This window comes from Aspergillus affinis (assembly GCF_023601865.1).
Source record: "Aspergillus affinis strain CMG 70 chromosome Unknown NODE_1_length_919884_cov_86_970707, whole genome shotgun sequence".
Taxonomy (NCBI): Eukaryota; Fungi; Ascomycota; class Eurotiomycetes; order Eurotiales; family Aspergillaceae; genus Aspergillus; species Aspergillus affinis.
Window position 1 is genome coordinate 218,604 of NW_026515782.1, and position 20,451 is coordinate 239,054.

Genomic DNA, 20,451 nt, shown 5'->3' on the forward strand with positions numbered 1-20,451 from the left:
TAGAAATTTCCTTAGGGTTAGATTGGCATGCGCGTGGTGCCAACGGTCTTGACGTGTCGGAGTTGTTAAACCCGGACGAAACCATCGTTCCTCAATTGATTCTCAGGGGCAAGGTCTTCAGAAATTGAAGAAATAAATGATTAATGAATTTTAGGAAACGAGGCGGTTTCTGAGGCAATATATATATAGAACCCCAGAATAGCCCTATTGACGACCGGATAGATGTCCATGTCTCAACCCTATGATTTTGATACCATAGGTAGGATTTCTCATCTGCCAGTCCACGATTGACGGTCGAATTGCAAATCCATGGGTAGTGGTCTAGAAGGCATGGAGCTCGGTAGGGCTACAAGGGCTTATGAGTTCATGATATACTTGTATGCAAATGCTCTATCATTATCTATCAAAATGAGAGACACATTGCATTTAGAGCCATCTAGGAAGAGGAAAGGAAGTATTTTCATGTTCTGTGACACAAAATCGGCTCATCAGCAACACATCCCCCTCCAAAATTGATGGGTTTCTTGCAGAGATAGGTGATCCGGTCGAATGACCCTACGAAAAAATACTTGGTGTCGCGATAATGCAAGTAAGATGAAATTATTAGTCTGTGCACGGTAAAGCTACTGTTATTCTGGTGGAATCTAGAAACCGTTGCTTTAGCTTGAGATTGAAATTAAAGCAAGCACGCTAAGTGCATCTTTAGCTCTCTAGGTAGATTGGTAGAGTCTAACCTAGCCAACTTTGAACTTCTACAGGTCCCTTTGTGGGGCTTCTTGATCCCCAGACTGATTATGAGAATATATCTACTAGTACCGTACAATCTTCGAAGCACTCTGTACGAAGCGCTGCAAATGAGAAATGCATGAGCACTTACTGATTAATTTTTGGAATAGTTATGGTCACCAAGTTATCTTATACTCCGTAGTTGTCTCTCTCGAACTAGGAGCATCGCCATGTGTATTGGGTTAAGGCGAGATTCTGGCATGCCATCACCAGAAAGATGATAATTCCAATAGCCATAGAACAATAATAATGATAAGAAAAAAGGAGGGATCAGTCCCTGCAGATGTACAGTCGGGTGCCGACATCCCTGGTCAGCCATCCGCGCTTATCCCCGGAAGACACCGTCAGCGAACCCTTGCAGTCGAGTTTCATACTTCCAGATATCCCCATTGGAAGAAACCGGCTCGTATTGTTCCAGATAGCCGAGACACGATACTAGTCTCCGTGGTTCTACCGTTCTACCTTTTTGCACTGCGACATTGAGCCGATCTACCGTGCTGTACACGGATATATATAGTACAGTACAGGATATTCTACGTAATCCGACCGGTCGCACAGGCTCGCAACAGTACTACATCCTTGCCAGACGGATGTCCAAGCCTTCTTTCAATGCTCCAAAAGGGAGACCGAGAGAACGAGCGCACTCGGCCGAGCCCGAAGTGGGTGGAAAGGTATCATCTGCCATGGTTACATAACGCCACGAACTGCAACGTGACCTAAAGAGCATCGGGTGAACGTCCTGACTTCTTCCTCATGTCCGAGAAAGGTAGGACTAGGAGATAGTAGATAGGAGGGATAGAAGATGAGATACCTAGATTAGTTACATACATACAACTCTTCGGGTCAGCACGGACATCCTCACGGACCATGCAGCCATGCCCCAGAATGCGGGTTGACGTCCAGTTGGATAGCAAATGACTGCGGCAGGATACCGTGTGGGCGGTAGGATTGTAGAGAGTCTTTTGCTCAGAGGTGAATTCCACTTAAATATATTTTTATTTTATTTTATTATATATATATTTATATATATATTTTGGTAGAGAATGAGTGGCTGGAGTGGAATATAGGAAAACTCCCACTGAACAGAGGAGGGACCACTGACTTTTTCCGGAGCTCGTGGTCGGGGAGCCTCAACGAGTCAACTTTCGGTCGGTTTGTTCCCTCTTACCACCTTTCACCACCCCCACACTTCCTCCTCGCAGTCACCACGTCTTCCCCTCCCAACGCCTCCGATTTTCGCCCTCAAGTCGACAACTCTTTAAACTCTTGTTCTCGACTTCTTATCATGGGCCCTTGGGCTACTGCGATGGCGCTTTCTGACCGCTGCCGCTTGCCTTCTAGGACATGAAAGCTCAGCCCCGTCTTAACACCGTCGCGCCCGACGCCAAACCATCTTCCCCCTCCCCCTCGTGTGCCGACCGACGCCCATAACGGGTTCCTATTCTCGCGGAGAGCAAGCCGTTCGATCTTTACGTGAAACTTGTCGCTCCCTGTGTCTATTTCAATTCCTTTAATTCAACTCGCTATTCGCCGTGTAACGATACTTATATTCGCCACTAGTCGATCTAGTGCCGTCGGCCTTCGTTCCTCCCTCCTCCCTCCCATCCAATCTCCTCGCTCGCCCTTGCACTCGTCTCGCCTTCCCGTGGATGATCGATGATCTCGGACTATTCGGTTGCTTGAATGCTGGCGTCCTCTCTCTTTCCCTTCCTTGTTCCTTGAAAATTTATAAAACCCGCCCCGACCGGCGGGCTGTCCTCCGGCGACCCGACCCGGTACGATCGCATCGCATACTTTGAACGCCATGGCTTCTCGGACAGGCGAGCGCTCCGAAGGGAGGCATAGCTCGGAGAGCTCGGGTGGACGTAGCTGGCTATCACAAGAGACAGTTAGAGGCAATCCCGGTTACCGTCAGCAGCAAAATCAAGCTATGTCCAACGGCCGCAGTGCCTCCCTATTCTCGGGGTCCACCATTTCCGACAGGTGAGAAAGCCATATTTGACTCTTTTCCCTCCCCTTCTGGTCCCCGAATCTCTCCATGTGGCGGAGGAGATCTTAACACCTGAATCGTGCGACATCTTGAAGCAAGACAGCCTGTTTCAGCTATTTTTTGTCCCCATGCGTTATGAGCTACAGGAACTAGAACATTCCATTATGAATCCGATCCAATCAAGACCCTGGCTGCTTTTTGATTTGAGCATCATGGTTGCGAGCTGGCTTGGTCCCTGTCTTGGCCTTGATTGCGAAATAAAATGCAATGCTTACGAGCTGTCTGGTTATCTGTCCACGCTCCCCATGCTTGTTTTCTTCTGTCGTTCACAGCAGTTGTGCCGTTGGCTATAACTCATTTGGAGCATTGACAAGGCAATGGGTCGTGAAGACTAACTTGTATCAGACGTGATTCCCAGAGCCGAAATCCCCCGCCCTCCATAGAAGTTCCGCCCGAGCTATACAACCCAAAATTCACCTGGATCGCCCCGGAAATATCACCCACCGATCAGCGCAAAGGATTTGGCAGTCATAGGAGAGCATTGGCGGTGCTAGGAGCTGATGATCCTGGCCCCCCTCCGGCTTCCGGTTCAATGCCACGACCGCCGGCGCATCTGAATCCATCAACGCCCGACTATTTCCAGCACGATCCGAATTCCTCGTTATCCTCATCCCCTAAGCTTGCGCCCAACGATAGCCCGGGGACCTTTTACCATGATTATTCTGAACAAGAAGCGTCGCCCGCTTCTGCTACCTTTCGCCCTGGCACGGGCCGGACCTATACGAGTGAGCCGCTCGAACTAGATTACAATGTCGATGACCGAAGACCATCTGTTGCGAGTGCCACAACTGTTAGTAGCCAAGGGTCAAAGTCTAGCACCAGCGCCCGTTTCCGGAAAAGACTACAGGGTTTCTTTGGAGACGAGTATACAGGCCCTGGGGATCCTGATGGGAATTCTCAAAAGCCAGCAGCCAGACCCGTGCGCATGGCACAGCATGGATCTAGGGAAAGGGCGAACTCTGATGGCACTCGAAACGTCCCGGGACGGTCGCACGATCAGTCTTTCTCACAGGAAGAAAGGGGTTCCGACCCCGCGATCCCATCGCGTGAAATCACACCGTGGTTGTACCAAAGTATTAATGTCAGTTTGTTCCCCTATCACCCGTCATTAACCCGCGATGGACGGCAGAATCTAATCCCTTCCTGTAGGATATTCCACATTTCGGAGAAGCCCCGGTTCGTGAAGCTCCAACGGGGCCAGACAGCCATCGTGTGGGCAACCGCAATGGATCGAGAGACCAGTCCCGGCGGTACTTTAGCGGTCATCGCCACTCGCGAAGCAAAGAAGAGAAGCCCACCGTTGCTGGTGACCTCGCTGGGTACCCGGCACGCCCTGCGACAGGACGTGACGATCTTTCTCTTGGCCTCCGTCCTTCCCGGGAAGGGAGTTTGAATTACCCCTATACGTCGGCGATGACCTCATCCAGCGCCTTGGTTGGACGCTCTACTAGCCCCACGCCGAGCGTACAGAGCGCATATTCCCGGGAGCAAGGGCAGAACTCGCCTGGGCCGCAGACGAACAAGCGGTCTCTGTTCGACAAAATCCGCCGGCCCAAGGGCCATGGTCCCTTGAAGCATTTCCCCGGCTTACAGGACGCGTCTAAGAGCTCGTTGAAAATTCCACGACGAGAAGCTTCTCCATCCCGCCGGGGCCGCCAGGGAAGTCTCGAGAGTACCACTACTACTAAATACGGGGATACAGCAGATGATCGGAAAAAGGACGGCAGAAGCCTTGCAATTGGGCCCGGGAAGCTGCGCGGGCGCCGTGGTGCCGACGCTGCTGGAAGAGATACCCCGAATCCGGACGAGCAACGCGTGTATCCGCTTGATACAGATCTCTCACATATGGAAGGCATCGTCAGACAACGTTCTCCAGCACCGCCTGGCGATGCCAACCGAATGGATGGCGCTTCGATTGATCAAGAAGGGATCCCCGACAACTTGACTCTGGGCAACTGGGATGCCCCAGAGAGCTGGCATGTCAAGAAGCAGTGGGATGAAAACACCTCCTTACTTCCGGGGACTGGTGACGACCTTTGGACTACGTCTGAACAGTCAAATTCCTCTGGAGTTTCATATTTCATCCGCGTTTTCCGGATTGATTCAACGTTCGCAACATTATCAACGGGATTAAACGCCACGGTCGCCGATATTTTACTAATCTTGGGTCGGAAGTCCTTCCTCACCGAGCATTTGAATAGCTATGACATCGTGATGCGGAGGGGTGACTTATCCCGGTCTCTGGATGTTACTGAAAAACCAATCCTCATGCAAAAACGGCTGCTCGAGCAAATAGGCTACACCAAAAAGGACAGGCTAGAAGAACTTGGCCGGGAGGACCATAGCTACCTGATCCGCTTTACCTTCCTCCCTATCAAATTCAGCGGCCTTAGCAGTCTACAAAGTGGGACCGAGTCCTTGATCAACAAATCCCAAAAGCTTACTACCGTGGATCTTTCAAGCCGAAACCTTGTGACGATTCCAATCAGCCTATACAAACGATGTTCCGACATCATTACGCTGAATTTGTCACGCAACTTAGAACTGGACGTCCCGAAGGATTTCATCCAAGGCTGTATCAACTTGCGGGAGATCATTTTCAAAGGCAATGAAGCTACGCGCCTAACTTCTAGCTTTAGCATTGCGGCCCGATTAACCCTACTTGACATCTCGAGCAATCATCTGGACGACCTCGAGCACGCAAACCTGGACCAAATACAAGGCCTTGTCTGCATCAGATTGACCAACAACAGGCTCACCACCTTGCCGAAATACTTTGGTAATTTTCAGTATCTGAGAACCCTAAGTCTTTCGTGCAATAATCTGCAGACACTGCCTGAATGTATCTGCGACTTGAAAAGCCTGGTTGACCTGGACTTGAGCTTCAACAACATCGCGGAACTTCCAAACGTCGGTAACTTGACATCTGTTGAGCGTATCTGCGTCACCAACAATGCTCTACGAGGCCCCTTGAGCGAGACATTCAAGAACCTTACCAACCTGAAGGAGCTCGACGCCAGATTCAATGAGATAACGAACATTGACAGTGTCTCCATGCTCCCACGCCTGGAGCAGTTGTCGGTCGGTCACAACCCTATCTCACGGTTTAGAGGCTCTTTCCCGAAAATGCGAATTTTAGCTCTCGACCATTGTCCAATGACTCAATTTGATATTGACGCACCCATGGCAACCCTGACATCGCTGAACGTGGGATCGGCAAAACTCGTTCAGCTGCGGGATTCCATGTTTGAGAATCTGCCCAATCTCACAAAGTTGATTCTGGATAAGAACCACTTTGTGTCAATGTCCTCCCAAATTGGCAGGCTCCGCAGACTCGAGTATTTTAGCATGATTAAGAATCCGCTGGCTGCGTTGCCTCCGACAATCGGATGTCTAACAGAGCTCAGATATCTCAATTTGCGGGAGTGCAATCTCAGAAGACTGCCACCAGAGATCTGGTACTGTCTCAAGTTGGAAACACTCAACGTTTCGTCGAATGTTCTGGATGCCTTTCCGAAGCACACTTCTCAGCCGCCAACACTCAATGATATCGGCAATACTCCTACGGCCACCCCGGCCCCGTCCACAACGCCAAGCTACGAGGACGTAGGTGCGCTGGATGAAAGCCAAGCTCGTCGACCGAGTCAGGCCTCAGGCGGTGTCCTTAGCACTGGAAGCTCGCCCAATGGAGGGGGTTACCGAAAGCCGTCAGTTGCGTCTTCTTTCGGCCAAGGTGGCCGTAAAGTGTCTACTACCTCTCGCTCCCACACCGAAGGAAGCCCATCCTCTAGGAAGGATTCCAATTTCTCGCAATTCTCTGCTTCTACATTCGTGGGCTCGCTCAAGAATCTTTACTTGGCGGACAATCGGCTAGAGGACGATATTTTCCGCGAGCTTTCGCTGATCCCGGATCTGCGCGTGGTGAATCTTTCTTATAATGAATTGACCGAGTTGCCGCAGGGATTGCTAAGGCGATGGCCTTTGTTGTCTGAGCTGTATCTCTCGGGCAACGAGCTTTCCTCTCTCCCTTCTGACGACCTTGAAGAATCAAGTAATCTGCAGGTCCTTAATATCAACGGGAACAGGTTCCAAGTGTTACCGGCGGAACTGTGTAAGGTCAGCAGGCTTGCCATTCTAGACGTCGGCAGCAACTCTTTGAAATACAACGTCTCCAACTGGCCCTATGACTGGAACTGGAACTGGAACCGGAACCTGAAATACCTCAACTTTTCTGGCAACAAGCGATTGGAGATAAAGCCTAACTTCAACACCGCACAAGGAGCCGACCTGACCGACTTTAATTCTCTTAGTCACCTGCGAGTTCTAGGTTTGATGGATGTTACCCTCACGACATCTACTATCCCCGAGGAGAATGAAGATCGTCGTGTGAGAACTTCTTCTTCTATGGCCGGCTCAGTTGTCTATGGCATGGCGGACTTTTTGGGCAAAGATGATCACCTGTCCATCATTGATATGATCGCCCCGCGTTTAAGAACAGAAAAGTTCGAAACTGTTGTGGGGTTGTTCGATGGCCAATTTAACTATGGCGAAGGTTCAAAAATCGCCAAATTCCTCCATGAGCATTTCGTCAACAACTTCAACTCCCAATTGAAACGATTGCGACGAGAAGAGCAGGAAACTCCGTTAGATGCTCTACGACGAACTTTCTTGGTTCTGAATAAGCACATCGCTCTTGCCTGCTACAAATATCATGACGACCAAGGTGTCCGACAATACAACGACGACCCGGGTGATCAGAGGAAGGTCAAGTTAACCAGCCACGATATCAGGACCGGTGGAGTTGCAACTGTGCTTTATCTGTGTGAGATGGACCTATATGTTGCCAACGTTGGCGATGCTCAGGCAATCCTTGTCAAATCAGATGGCTCCCTTAGACAGCTGACGAAGGTTCATGACCCCACTGAGCCCCATGAAAGAGCCAGGATTCGGGCTGCCGGAGGCTATCTCACTCGCAACGGAAGGCTCAATGATGACATACCCGTCTCAAGGTGTTTCGGGTTCTTCCCTGACATGCCTGCGATTATTGCGGCCCCTCATACCATGCATATCAACCTCACCGAACAGGACGAGATGATAATTCTTGCATCGAAGGAGCTTTGGGATTATGTCACGCCGGACGTTGTCGTCGATGTCACCAGGGCTGAACGAAGAGATATGATGATAGCGGCGCAAAAGCTTAGGGACCTTGCTGTTTCGTTTGGGGCCAGTAACAAGCTTATGGTGATGGTACTGGGTGTGGGTGATCTCAAGAAGAAGAACAGCAAGTACAACCGACCCAGCGTCTCTCTAGGCGCCCCCGAGGAGCAAATTCTCCCCAGCACGAAACGCACCAAAAAGCCACGCGACGTTCCTGGCGATTCCCGGCTTGCCCGGTTCGACTATGTGGATGCACCTGTCGGAGAGTTGGCTATCATCTTCACGGATATCAAAAAATCAACAAGTCTGTGGGAGACATGCCCTGACGCCATGCGTTCCGCCATTCAGATCCATAACGACATTCTTCGTCGTCAATTAGGAATAATCGGTGGATATGAAGTCAAAACTGAAGGTGACGCATTCATGGTTGCCTTTTCAACAACTACGGCAGCTCTTCTCTGGTGTTTCAATTGTCAATCTCAGCTCCTAGAAGCTGAATGGCCCACAGAGATTCTTGAACAGCCCCAATGTCAAACCCAATACGACATGGACGATAACATCATCTTCCGGGGACTGTCTGTCCGGATGGGCATCCATTGGGGCGAGCCTGTTTGCGAAAAGGATCCCGTCACTAATCGCATGGATTATTTTGGGCCGATGGTGAACCGCGCATCACGTATCTCCGCTGAGGCCGATGGAGGGCAGATCTTCGTGTCTTCTGATTTTATGAGCGATATCCAGCGCAATCTGGAAGTATTCGCGGACAGCGAGCGTGCTGCATCGACTGGCTCCGAAGAAAGTTACGCACTGGATAATTTGGGATATAACATTCGTCGTGAGCTTCAGCAACTAAACAGCTTGGGCTTTGTGATCAAGGACCAGGGCGAGCGCAAACTGAAAGGACTAGAAAACCCCGAGTCTCTCTACCTAATCTACCCACATGCACTGTCCGGGCGATTGAATTCATTTGAAAAGGATGTGGCGAATGAAAATACCCCGACAAGCATCAGCAAGCATTCGCAACTCGAAATCCAAACAGACCTGATCTGGCGATTGTGGGAAATTACGCTCCGTTTAGAGAGGCTTTGCGGTGCTCTGGAGTACCCGGGCGAAGCACGTCTCAAGGAGCCCAATGTAGCGCTCTTTAACGTGGTCAAAAACCACGGAGGAGAGCTGGCTGATTCAACGGTGCTCAGCTTGGTTGAACAGCAGGTGACCCGAATTGAGGTGAGCTGACTGAAAATATCTTCTTTGCCCGTATCCGCCCGTACCCGCCCGCCTCCATCTTGCTCAACATACTAATCGTCGTATTTTCCAGATGACAATCAACACACTCGCGGTTCGACATATGATGCGGCCCTTCAGGCCAGGGGACCGACTCAACGATCATGCCGTGCCTATAGGGGAAGTGATGCAAGAACTACAGACTCAGCTTGCCGAATATTGGGCTCTCAAGGAGCAACTTGCGGGAAACGCCGCTCATCTTCCTAATGAGTCTCTCAGGTACTCCCGGGCCAATATCCCCTTTGATGGTGGTAACAGTTCCGCCTCATCGTCAGACCATTAGGGGGCTCTTTCCACCCATAAGCTATGGATCCATCCGTTGTTCCTGGTAGTTCAATTTTTTTTTTAGGAGCGGTCTTCAATTGGCGTGCGTGTGCATGCTTTTTGCTGTTCATCTCGTTTCTCGCTTCTTACTTTCTAGTCGTTTTTCTTTTCTGGCTACACTGGAGAGCGGCGTCTCATGAAACGGAAGGGTATTCTGGATTTCAAAGCATGGTTAGGAGCCTAGGGGAAATGAATTTTATTGTTTGTTTACTTCATCATCCAAGGCTAGGTCAGGTCTTAGTTATTACATGTAGTCATCTAGTAAGTAGATGCATGGTAAATATGAAATTTGGCCACACTATACCTATTTCTGCGTGTGCTGTACCAGTACTGTAATTATATTATATCTATTATTTCTAACTACAAAGATTAATACGCATAGATAGGATATGACTTTTCTGCAAAATTTTAAATTTAGATTTAATCCTACACAAATTGCCATACTAAAGTGCGGGGCGTGCTATTCAAACTTTTGGCCTAGTTTCTAGTGATGGCTTAAGGCAGTAAGGCAACCGCGTCAAACGCAAGCATCACGTGAAACATGTTGTTTTTTTCGTCATCGCTCTGCAATCCCAACCTTCATCTCTTCTCTGCTCTTCAGGGTCTCTTCATCCTCGGTCCTCGAATGCTTTGAGCAGATAGGGTTCTATATGCTCTGATATCTGTTACGAGTTAGCTCTATCGTGCAGAAAGCACTTCTGTTCGTTTGTTAGCGTGGCCTATTTGTCTTTGGCCCCGCTGTGTTGCCCTGGATACCGTGTTCTCCAACGCCCACGATCCGGAACTGACAAATTGGAATCATCAGGCTATTTTTTTTTTTTTTCTTCTTTATCCTTTAAATCCCTTAGTTGTCGCATTTTCAAGTTCATCTCTAACACCTGAAATTACTTGTCTCTCATCTCTTGCGGTGACCTCGATAAGGTGTGCCTGTCACCATGGCGGACGAAATTGATTATTTGTCTGCTGGTTTCGACCTCAACTCCCTGACCGTCCCTCGTCTGCGATCTATTCTCGTTAGCCATGACGTCCCATATCCAGCATCCGCCAAAAAGGCGCAGCTCATTCAGATCCTGGAGAGCGATGTTCTTCCCAAGGCGAAAAAGCTATTGCGCGAACGCGAACGAGTAAGGAGGACAAGTGAAGGCATTACAGACATGGGAAGTCGCGCCACGTCGGTCGCAAGCGATTACGACAACCATCGGGAAAACGAAGCTCGGGATTCCATGCCTCCTCCGCCAACACCCTCTACAGTTTCGACAGCAACTGGGACGCGCAGGGGCCGCTCTCGGATGAGCACTAGAGCGTCGACTGCGGATGCCGAAGAGGCGCACGTTCCTGTAACTCCTTCGACGGCTTCGAGACGATCAACCGCAAGATTGAGCGAGCGAATCGATGCCCCGACAACTCCTACAGTCGCTGACGCCTTCACGCCTCGAAAGTCCACGGCTAGAAAATTGCGCAGAAGCGAGATGACTCCCTCAACTGAAGCCGAGCCGCCAATTTCATCAGTCAAAACGGAGCCGAAGGAAGAAAGCGTTTTTACCCATGACAACCCTTTCCAGAGTGGAAGCTCTCCAGCTCCCTGGGACTCGAGAAGAGGTGCAAGCCGGGATGGGAAGCGAAAGAGCAGCGCATATCTGGCGACCGAGAGTCCTGCGTTGAATCAAAGCCTGCGGTCGAGGAAGTCTGATGCGCGTGCTTATCTGAGCCATGAAGCGGAACCAACGGTATCGGCCCGTTCATCGCCTGATATTCAGAATTCGAAACCCACCACGCCTAATCAATATTTCGAGCCCGAGGGAAGTTATGACTACGACCTAAGTGAGGAAAGTGCTGGTGAAGAATTCACCCCTGACGAGCAGTTGGCGTTAGAGAGGGAACACGCGGATTTGATGTACCCCCCAACTTCGCCACGTCGGCGTCCTCAGACACGCGGAACGGCAAGCACAGCCGCGCCTTGGTTGGTCATCATGGCTCTTGTTTGTGGCTTCGCTGGTTGGTGGCGACAGGAAAAGATTGAAATTGGATTTTGTGGCATCGGAAAGCCGACTTGGTCCCTGGCCAACACAAGAGTTCCCGAATGGGCTAATGTGCTCGAACCGCAATGCGAACCGTGTCCCTCACATGCGTTTTGCTATAAGAATTTTGAAGCCCGCTGTGAGCATGATTTCATCCTCAAACCCCATCCTTTGGCACTGGGGGGACTGGTTCCCCTGCCTCCGACTTGTGAACCAGACAGCGAGAAGGCACGCCGTGTGAAAGCCGTCGCGGACAAAGCCATTGAAGCACTCCGTGACCGAAGAGCCAAGTGGGAGTGTGGTGAGCTCACCGAACAGGGCAAGGAAGCGTCTGGACCGGAGATCAGCGAATCAGAGTTGAAGCAGGAAGTAGGAAGAAAGCGACGGAAGGGAATGAGCGACGCGGAATTTGATGGTCTCTGGAAAGGTGCATTGGGCGAGGTTATCGGCAAGGAAGAAATCATCAGCAAGACGAAACAGTAAGTTCGCCGGACATCCCTTAGCCTGTAATCCCAGCTCCTGGCGCCCACCTGTCATGACTATGTCGGTGTCGAAGAAATTGTGGTTCTGACGTGTATAACGGAACTAACAGAAGCGACAAAACAATTACAGTTCCATCCTCAGCCTCACATCTACATCCGTCACCCGACTCCCTCTCAAATGCGCCTTCCGCCGCTACGTCCGACTCTCTCTCCTCGCGTATCGACTACCTCTTTCGATTCTAGTGGTAATTGTTAGTACCTTAATCTATGCGCGTTCAAGGGTCCTTGCTCGCCGCTCCGACATGGCAAGGATTCCGGAACTCGTCGCTACAACGCTAGACCGCCTCGCAACTCAGGCAGCTTTGCATGCCCGCGGCGAGGCCCGCGAGCCCTATATCCCAATAGGACAATTGCGTGACGACGTGCTACGCTCAGAGCTACGGGGAAGTCGGCGCGAAGGTCTTTGGCGGCGGGTCCGCGACGTTGTCGAAGGAAACACGAACATTAGAGCTGCGGTCCGTGAAGGCCGGGGTGGAGATGTTGCGCGTTCATGGGAATGGATTGGGGGCATTGGAAGTGTCCGTGGGGACATTGAAGGCAGCGCCACTCGTCAGCGAGAGGGGAATAAAGTACACTTCACGGCATTGTCGAATGAGACCCCCCAGCATTCCGGTGATCATGCCATGGCAGGAAGTCCAAGGGAGTCGCGAAAATGGGAGGAAGGACGGCCCATATACTGAAGAGGAAGTTTGGCTAGTGGATGATTCTCTTGCCAGCTTTTTTGTGTGCCTCTTCGCTTCCTTTCTTTTGAATATTTTTCTTCTTTTTTTCTCCATTTTTGGTATCCATTTCCCATCGTTCTGTTCATGTTAAATTCTTTGCGTTTTTGCCCGCAGCATTCTTTGGATATCCTTATGCCTCTCGTCCTTTATAAGATTCCCATAGCTTGCCTTTTTACAATGTTCAGGTCAATTCTAGCTTACTCTGCATCCCCGTCAGCAGTTTAGAGTAATTCTTCCTGCCCAGACGCGGGGCATTAAAGGGTCGTGGCGCTCTCAGGGAAGTCAGTCGGTGCGGCCGTACCATATTGTCAGGTCGAGCTTGGCAAGTTTGGTTCTTACCGGGTCTGCTGTTCCATAGGTCTCAAGGCATCTGTGGCTGCGTCCAACCATCGATCGTTCTCAGTTTGCTCCAAGGGGGCATAAATTACGGCGGACGAGGGGTGTCAGGGAGAAGGGGAACGCCGAGGGTGCATGAGAATTTGCCACCGCGGCCTGATGGTTTATCGTCATGCATTTGCCGGTCCACCGTGGTGGATCTTGCCTCTCTCTCAAGACTAAAAAAGGGAAACCTGCTAGCCCCAAGCGCAGCTCAGTAAATGACGACCTCGGCTGTGCCCAATTAAAGATGTGCCCTTGAGTGCTGATCTAGCCGTCTTGCTGTAATCTGGGAGGCCCGCCGGGCGTCTCGTCTAGTCTCCTCGAGTTCCGGAAATGAGAATTCCGGACCGGTCTAGTTTGCGACAAGAGGGGGGCACGCGCTCAACACTAGTCATTATTGCTGACAGTTTCTCCGCCGCCGACGACTCGGTCCCACGCTGCTTCAGTGCGCTGTTGAGAGTCGTAATAGGAAAATGCTTGAAGTGCCGCATCGGCGTCTGTCAAGGCCATGTGCTCCCCCGTATCGTTGCTGAGGTCCAGAGCTGGGCCGTACCGTGTAGAAGGTTTCAATGGCTCCCCTTGTACCATCTGGCTCATGGGTGGAATCCATGGAAAGCAGCCGGCTGGGAGGAAGGTCGCGTGCGTGTGCATTATTTCCTCGGGCGTGTGTTGGGTTCGCGATGGGTTGGAGAGATGATGGGTAAGGACGAGGAATGAAGTTGCCCCTCGGACGACCGATATGCAGATGGGCCTTCCCCTTGCGGTTTAGTCGCGCGTAACCAGTCGATCACGTGAGACAGAGCTTGGCGATGACCGTCGATCTGCAACATCCTCTTTCTACTCGAGTCTGTCCAGGATGATCCAGGACGGGCTCGGTGGCCAGCATCCCTTTATCATACCCGTCTGCATGTCCTGCATGCCCTGCATGAGCTGCATGAGAGGACTGTGAGGACTGTGAGCTGTTTCTCGGTACGTTAAAACTCGGATTTCCCAAGAACAAAAGCCTTCAGTGCCGCTAGTCGAGCCTTCCAGACTCCAACCATGAGCTCGCCGCTATCGTTTCCAAAGATCAGACAGAACCTGCCTTCAACTACGTCACCGGGTCTACATGATTGGGTGATAATCTATTGCGTTCCTTGGAGAACAGACTGTGTTCCACTTCCATCCACTGCCTTCGATGTTCCCGACATCTTCTGCCCTGTGCTGGCCTATCAATATCTCCGGAAACTATATCCGGGGATACTGGTCAACCACGTCCTTCCATCCACCTGCTAGTCCCAGTGGCACTGGGGCTGTCGTGGCCGAATCACCGCACATGAGATAAACAAGAAAAATTCTTAAAAAATTTCCCGAGTCAACGAAAAGCCGATGACAAAGTACCCTTCGATCGATCACGTTCTGTCGTGCTTCCAAATCGAAGTAAGGTGAAAGCGCAACACTTAAATAACTTCGTTGGTATGAACACAAGGGGTCTGGAATGGTAAAGCCCAACCTCCGTTCCAGAGAAACAACGAAACATCTCGTCTCCACGAGTAGAAGCCATGGGGTGGATACGTACTCATTATTCGTGGCAGGCCCTCGGTCTCGAAAGAAAAATGATCGAAATAGAACCTGGATTTGGCCTTGATTTTGAAAGGGACTCCTACCATGGCAATCTCGATCTTCACCCTTCACCAGGGACTGACTAATATGGCTACAGCCCATCATGATTAGGTTTCAAACTAATTTGTTCTGCTGCGCGCGCGGCGTGGGCAAGAGTCGGGCCTGCCTTTTATGCCCTTGTTTCCACGCGCTCTGTCGCTTGGGCGTGCCTGGAAACGACCGGCCGGAAAGATCAGCTGTTCAGCTGTTCTTGGGAACGGCCCGTGAGCAGACGCTACGAAATATTGAAATTAATTTTTTTTCCCCTTCTTAACCCCCACTGCCCGCCCACCCACTCTCGCTCTCGATGGCCGACGGCGCTTGTTGCGTGCAAACCGATGCGCAGGGAATCTGAATTAGCGCGAAAATTTTAGCATCTCACACGTATGGTCTCCCTGAGGAGCATGGTCTGAACGGCTCTTATAGGCTGGACGTGTCTCCTTGCGCGGAAAATGCCCTTAGCCATTTATCTTTCACCTTCATCGTTGAATGCCTCTCCTTCGGCTGTGAGTCTGTAAGACCACTCCATACGCTCTTGTTAGAACATGGCCCAACAAGGACCACCGAGGCCTTTGCGGCCCATTGCCCCCAGATCATTCCCCGAGTCTCCTGCACCAGGGCCTCCTCCGGAGGAGGGGAAGATCAAGAGAGCCTCTATGGCTTGTACCGAATGTAAACGACGCCGGACGAAGGTATGTTTATTCCTTTTGTGCTTTTACCCTCCATCTGAGGATTTTTCCACGTGTCTCAATCGACTATTTGAAGAGGTCCCCCTTCGACTCCGGCAGTCCGTGATTTCGTACCTGGCTCTCGTTGCCCTTGCTATTTTTTCATCGTCACCTCCTTCGGCAATTTTCTCTTCGTTCCTCTGCTAAAGAGCAGGGCCTATGATATCTAGTGCAACGCTGCCGAGACGGCCGGTTCGTCGTGTTCTGAATGTGCCCTCCACGGTCGTGAGTGTGTTGTCGACGAGTTTGCCGATAAACGGCGAAAAATATCCGCCAAGCGTACCGAAGAAAGTTTGAAATACTATCGTGGTTTTGTGGAAGAGCTACTTGAGGCTATTCGGTCTGGGGATGGTTCAGGCATTGATTCGATTGTCGATACCATTCGGTCGGGCGCATCGCACAAGGAAATACACTCGGTTGTCACTCGGGTCTTGAATCAGACCCCTAAGGAGGATGCGGACTCCTCAGACTCTTGGAATAAAGCCACGCCCGATGGCAAAATGCCTGATATGACCCCAGACGGCTGGCCATGACAATATGTCCTGGCCGTTTATGAAGTGATGGAGTCGACGAATTTGATGAATATCCACGGTGCTTCCCAGCCTCTGTTACCAACCCAATACCATCCTAGTCTCGCGGGAGGGATGGCAAAACATGACACCATCCTTTGATAGGATAAGAAGAGGGGTCTTATCTTTTGTCTGCGTGAAAGATTAGCCAGCCTGACGTCAGTTCACGAGCCATAGTCCTTAATAAACAGAAAGCAAAAGCAAAAAGAAAAAGACAGCAAAGGAAAGGAAAGGCAAGAAACGAAACAGTATTACTGGCTATGACTATCCCAGGCAAATCTTGGTCTTCTCTTCTTCATCTCCCTCCTGCCTTCGCCTGTTCTTCGTGCGGTACCTCCCCCACCCGGACTCTTCGTCTCTTCTCTTATTTTCACCGCTTCCTTCATGCAAGCTTCCAACATTGATGGTATGCAATTTCCGCGGAATTGAATGTTATGACTGGTTCTGGTCAGCACCAAGATGCTCCAGGACGATTATAACCAAGCTGGGTCAATGGAAAGATGGTTGTATTTCTGGCCGACACCTTGCGACATTGGGTAGGTCCATACACCTCTAAATACCTCGTATCCGAGGGGGGTAGGCCTCACTCCATATACGCCGACACAGAATGTATCTTCACCCCATATTTGCCCTCGGACATGACGTTTAGTGAGTGAGTGGGCAAATGCGATCCGTGTGACTGATGATATCAATCCGATCTTCCCTGGGGCAGTTCTAATACTGAAACTGCGATTCAAAGGAGTGTTCTCACCTCCGACGTGTATTGGTAACTCATAAAGGGAGGCTGGGGATGAGCACCCTTGTCATTCTGTCATGAAATAAAATAGAATTTGAAGTTGTGTTAGTTTTAGGGCAAAAATTTATCCAGAGACCAAGAAGAATGCGTAACCAACTAGTTAAGTGGTTGACTAACCGCAGCAGGTGACTGGGGCCTTCTCTATCCCTTTCCTCATCTGATCCTCTCCATCATTGCTACCTGACTCATGGACACCGAGTCCCTGCCTATTAGCTCCGTTCATCGATGATAACATGCTCAGTCATTCAAGCCATCAACCATGCTTGGTTTCCTTGATAAGTCCAGTCTTAGCGCCCCGGATTTCTCCCGCACCAGTGGAGCCATCCTGGCCGACCCCGCACCCTAAGGCCATCAGTTGTATTCCGAGCCTTCGGAAATTTCTCCTAAACCTACCAGGCTCTCTCCTTCTACTTGTCTGTCTATGTTACGGTTTCGAGAGAGGAGGCGGAAAACAAACTCAAACGTGAAACGGGGCTGCCCATGTTTAATCTAGTGAACACTCGGCAACACATCATCTGTCTATTCAATGGCCGCCGCTGTCGTCGGTATTGCTGTTACGCAGCAACTCTCGCCCGGAAATGACTGCGTTGTGGAGATGGTCTCTAATGACCGACTGCAATCTCCCCCGGAGGTTAACGGGACCCCTGGTGCCAAACGAAAGAGAAAGGCCCTCGACCCCCCAACAACGAAAGCCAATGCGCCGAGACAAAAGATCACCAGGGCCTGCGACCACTGCAAAGAAAAGAAAACCCGTTGCTCCGGGACACGTCCTTGCGTCAGATGTATGAGGCTAGCCCTCCGCTGCGAATACAATGCAGCCTACTCTCGAGGACTGCCTCCAGAACCGCTCCGGGCGTCTACTTCGGTGACTGATGAGAATCATAGCCCGTTTTCAGTTTTGGCTCGTGATGAGACTCCGCGGTCCGCTCGGAGCTCCTCTAGAACCGACCTCCCTGCGCGGCGACAGCAGCCTAAGAGAGGTCCTGAGTTTTCACGTCGTAACTCGCCAGATCCAGTAGCCACGGACTTCGAGGGCAACTACTTCGGCCCTGCGTCCGGTGTGTCGTTCCTCAATCGAGTTTGGCGTCGTCTTCATCAGGACGAGATTTGTACTATCCCGGACGAACTGCAGAATGAGTCGGTCTCTAAAAATACCTCAGTCTTCATGTTCGGCGACAAGCCTTACTCCGATTACCGGGACACCGGGTTCGTGCTGCCCCCGTACGAAAGGGCCCTCGAACTGGTGAATACGTATTTTGATTTCTCCATGGTGACCTACCGCTTCCTACACAGGGGCAGCGTGGAGGAGTGGCTTAAACAAGTATATCAGAACAAGATTTCGTCGTCAAACCTTCCATCTGGTCCCATGATTGTTAGGACGGCGATTATTCTCATGATCTTTGCTGTTACCACCCTATATGAAGAGAAACGACCTGGAAACGAGGTAGACACTTGGAATGGAAGGTGAGCTTGCAAACTTTCCATGCTGCATGCATACTCAACGGGAATACTGAGATATTCTAGTGAGCGATGGTACTCTGCCTCAAAATATATGATCTCTATGGAGTTCGGGCCGCCGCGATTAGAGACGGTCCAAGCAAGATTGGGCCAATGTCTATTCCTGCTCGCCTCGTCTCGGGCCAACGAGTGCTGGTATGCATTTGGTACCGCACTGCAACTGGTGACAGCACTGGGTCTTCATCGAAAATGTCCTGCGAAATTGTTGAAGAACGGGAATAATTATTTAGAGCGTGAGCTTCGTAAGCGCATTTTCTGGAGTGCCTATACATTGGACAAATACTTAAGCGTTATGTTTGGGAGACCACGACTTCTCCACGACGAGGATAATGACCAAGAGTTTCCAGATGAAATGAACGATGATGATATGGCCCAGGATGATCCCGAGAGACGAACTGGCGCTCCAGACTGTATGATGATTGCGTCTGTTCTGCATTTTAAGTGAGTCGCGATCTTTCTTTGGTTTTTAGGGCTGTTTTTCGATCGTACTCCAAACTAATCGGCCTCGTTAACGCAGACTCGGGCGCATTGTGGGCGAGATATCGCGTCAAATCTACACCATTAGCCCACAATCTCGAGATCAATCTCTAGAAACAGCTGCGTCTCTCACCTCGGAACTTGTGAAATGGAAGGAAACTGCACCGCCATTATTCAACAGTGTGCGTGCGACTAGCCTCATCCCACCACTCTGCAGGCAGAGTCAGGTCTTACAACTTGCATATTCGCATGCAATAATCCACGCGACGAGGTCGTTTCTTCTGAACGATTTCACCGATCTGAGTCGAAGACCACCGATTCCACATCCCACCGTGACAGGCCATGTACGCAAATGTATTGAGGCTGCTGAAGACATAATCAAATTGGTGGATAGCCTTGCCAAGCAAGACGTCCTCATTCAATCATTCTGGTTCACCCACTATGTGTGCTTCTGTGCCATTATTGTGGTCTATATATACACAATTCAGCAATGTCAACTTTCCTCATTAGAGAGCCCAGACCACCATGTTGAGGATCACAAACGACTACGGTCACTTTTCAACCTTGCTGAAGTATGTCAACAACACCTTGCCGAAGCCACTCGCAAGAACTGCCCAAGTCGCCGTTACAGTATCATCCTGGAAGAATTGCGGTTGGAAGTGCACCGACAAATTGGATCTTTCTTGAACCAGGAGCCACCGGGAAACACTTCGATTCCATTGAGCACCCAGGAGGCGCCCTTGGAACAAAGGAATACCAACGTTGCAGTTCCTGGGCACCAGAACCCATTGGACGCCAACTCAATCAACTATCTTGGGGGTCTGCAAACACCGGAAATGACGGGGCAGCTTTACTCCTGCGAAGACATGGGATTACTGGACAATCTTGAAGGATCAATCTGGTGGACGCAACTGGATTCCTGGGTGAGTACAAGAATACATTACTGGTCTTGAACCTTCCGTTCTTTCTGAACTGATCATTTCTTTTTAGGCATTTTCGAATCTACCTACTGACCCTACAGGCATCAACCTTTAGATCTCGTATATACGGAGACGGGCGTTGCACGAGCCGTCCTAGATACATAGTACTATAATTTCTTTCATATGGTTAAATACTTTGGTACCATTCCTATTCATTAGCACACAGTGAGCTACATCTGACATCAAGTGTCTAGTGTTTAATTGTAAGATTATTCAAACTCAAATGATCAGTAATAACGAGAATCCAATGCTTCTTGTTACTATTCATCCCACGAACGAGAATACGTCCGTTCGTTCGCTGGTTTTTGTGGTCTCGGAAAAGAATCCGGGATCGGCCAGGTTTTCCGGCTATTAAGCAGAAACGGATATCAAACCGACGAATACTTAAGTTCAAAGCAGCTGATCAATCATGGCTGAACCGGTTTATTTAAAGGCCGGTTCTCTCTTTTCTATCTCGAGTTAGTCTATTCGTTTCCCCAGA

The 20,451-nt window shown here is 50.4% G+C and overlaps 4 protein-coding genes across 4 annotated transcripts; all 4 read left to right on the forward strand.

Annotated features, from left to right (window-relative positions):
- Positions 1–2,590: 2,590 nt before the first annotated feature.
- Positions 2,591–9,560, forward strand: acyA (adenylate cyclase acyA; the record flags this gene model as incomplete). Its single annotated transcript, XM_053101964.1, has 4 exons — positions 2,591–2,769; positions 3,182–3,917; positions 3,986–9,220; positions 9,312–9,560. The coding sequence occupies 4 exons, from the start codon at positions 2,591–2,593 to the stop codon at positions 9,558–9,560; spliced, it is 6,399 nt and encodes a 2,132-aa protein (XP_052961130.1).
- A 976-nt stretch (positions 9,561–10,536) lies between these two features.
- KD926_003988 (putative sister chromatid separation protein (Src1)) lies at positions 10,537–12,841 on the forward strand (the record flags this gene model as incomplete). The annotated part of the gene is made up of 2 exons (XM_053102075.1): positions 10,537–12,098; positions 12,232–12,841. The coding sequence occupies 2 exons, from the start codon at positions 10,537–10,539 to the stop codon at positions 12,839–12,841; spliced, it is 2,172 nt and encodes a 723-aa protein (XP_052961131.1).
- A 2,606-nt stretch (positions 12,842–15,447) lies between these two features.
- On the forward strand, positions 15,448–16,163 carry KD926_003989 (Zn(II)2Cys6 transcription factor domain-containing protein; the record flags this gene model as incomplete). Its single annotated transcript, XM_053102186.1, has 2 exons — positions 15,448–15,594; positions 15,801–16,163. 2 exons carry the CDS (start codon positions 15,448–15,450, stop codon positions 16,161–16,163), a joined length of 510 nt encoding a protein of 169 aa, XP_052961132.1.
- Positions 16,164–17,521: 1,358 nt separating this feature from the next.
- Positions 17,522–20,025, forward strand: KD926_003990 (Zn(II)2Cys6 transcription factor; the record flags this gene model as incomplete). The annotated part of the gene is made up of 4 exons (XM_053102296.1): positions 17,522–18,459; positions 18,520–18,954; positions 19,031–19,913; positions 19,981–20,025. 4 exons carry the CDS (start codon positions 17,522–17,524, stop codon positions 20,023–20,025), a joined length of 2,301 nt encoding a protein of 766 aa, XP_052961133.1.
- Between the last annotated feature and the right edge of the window lie 426 nt (positions 20,026–20,451).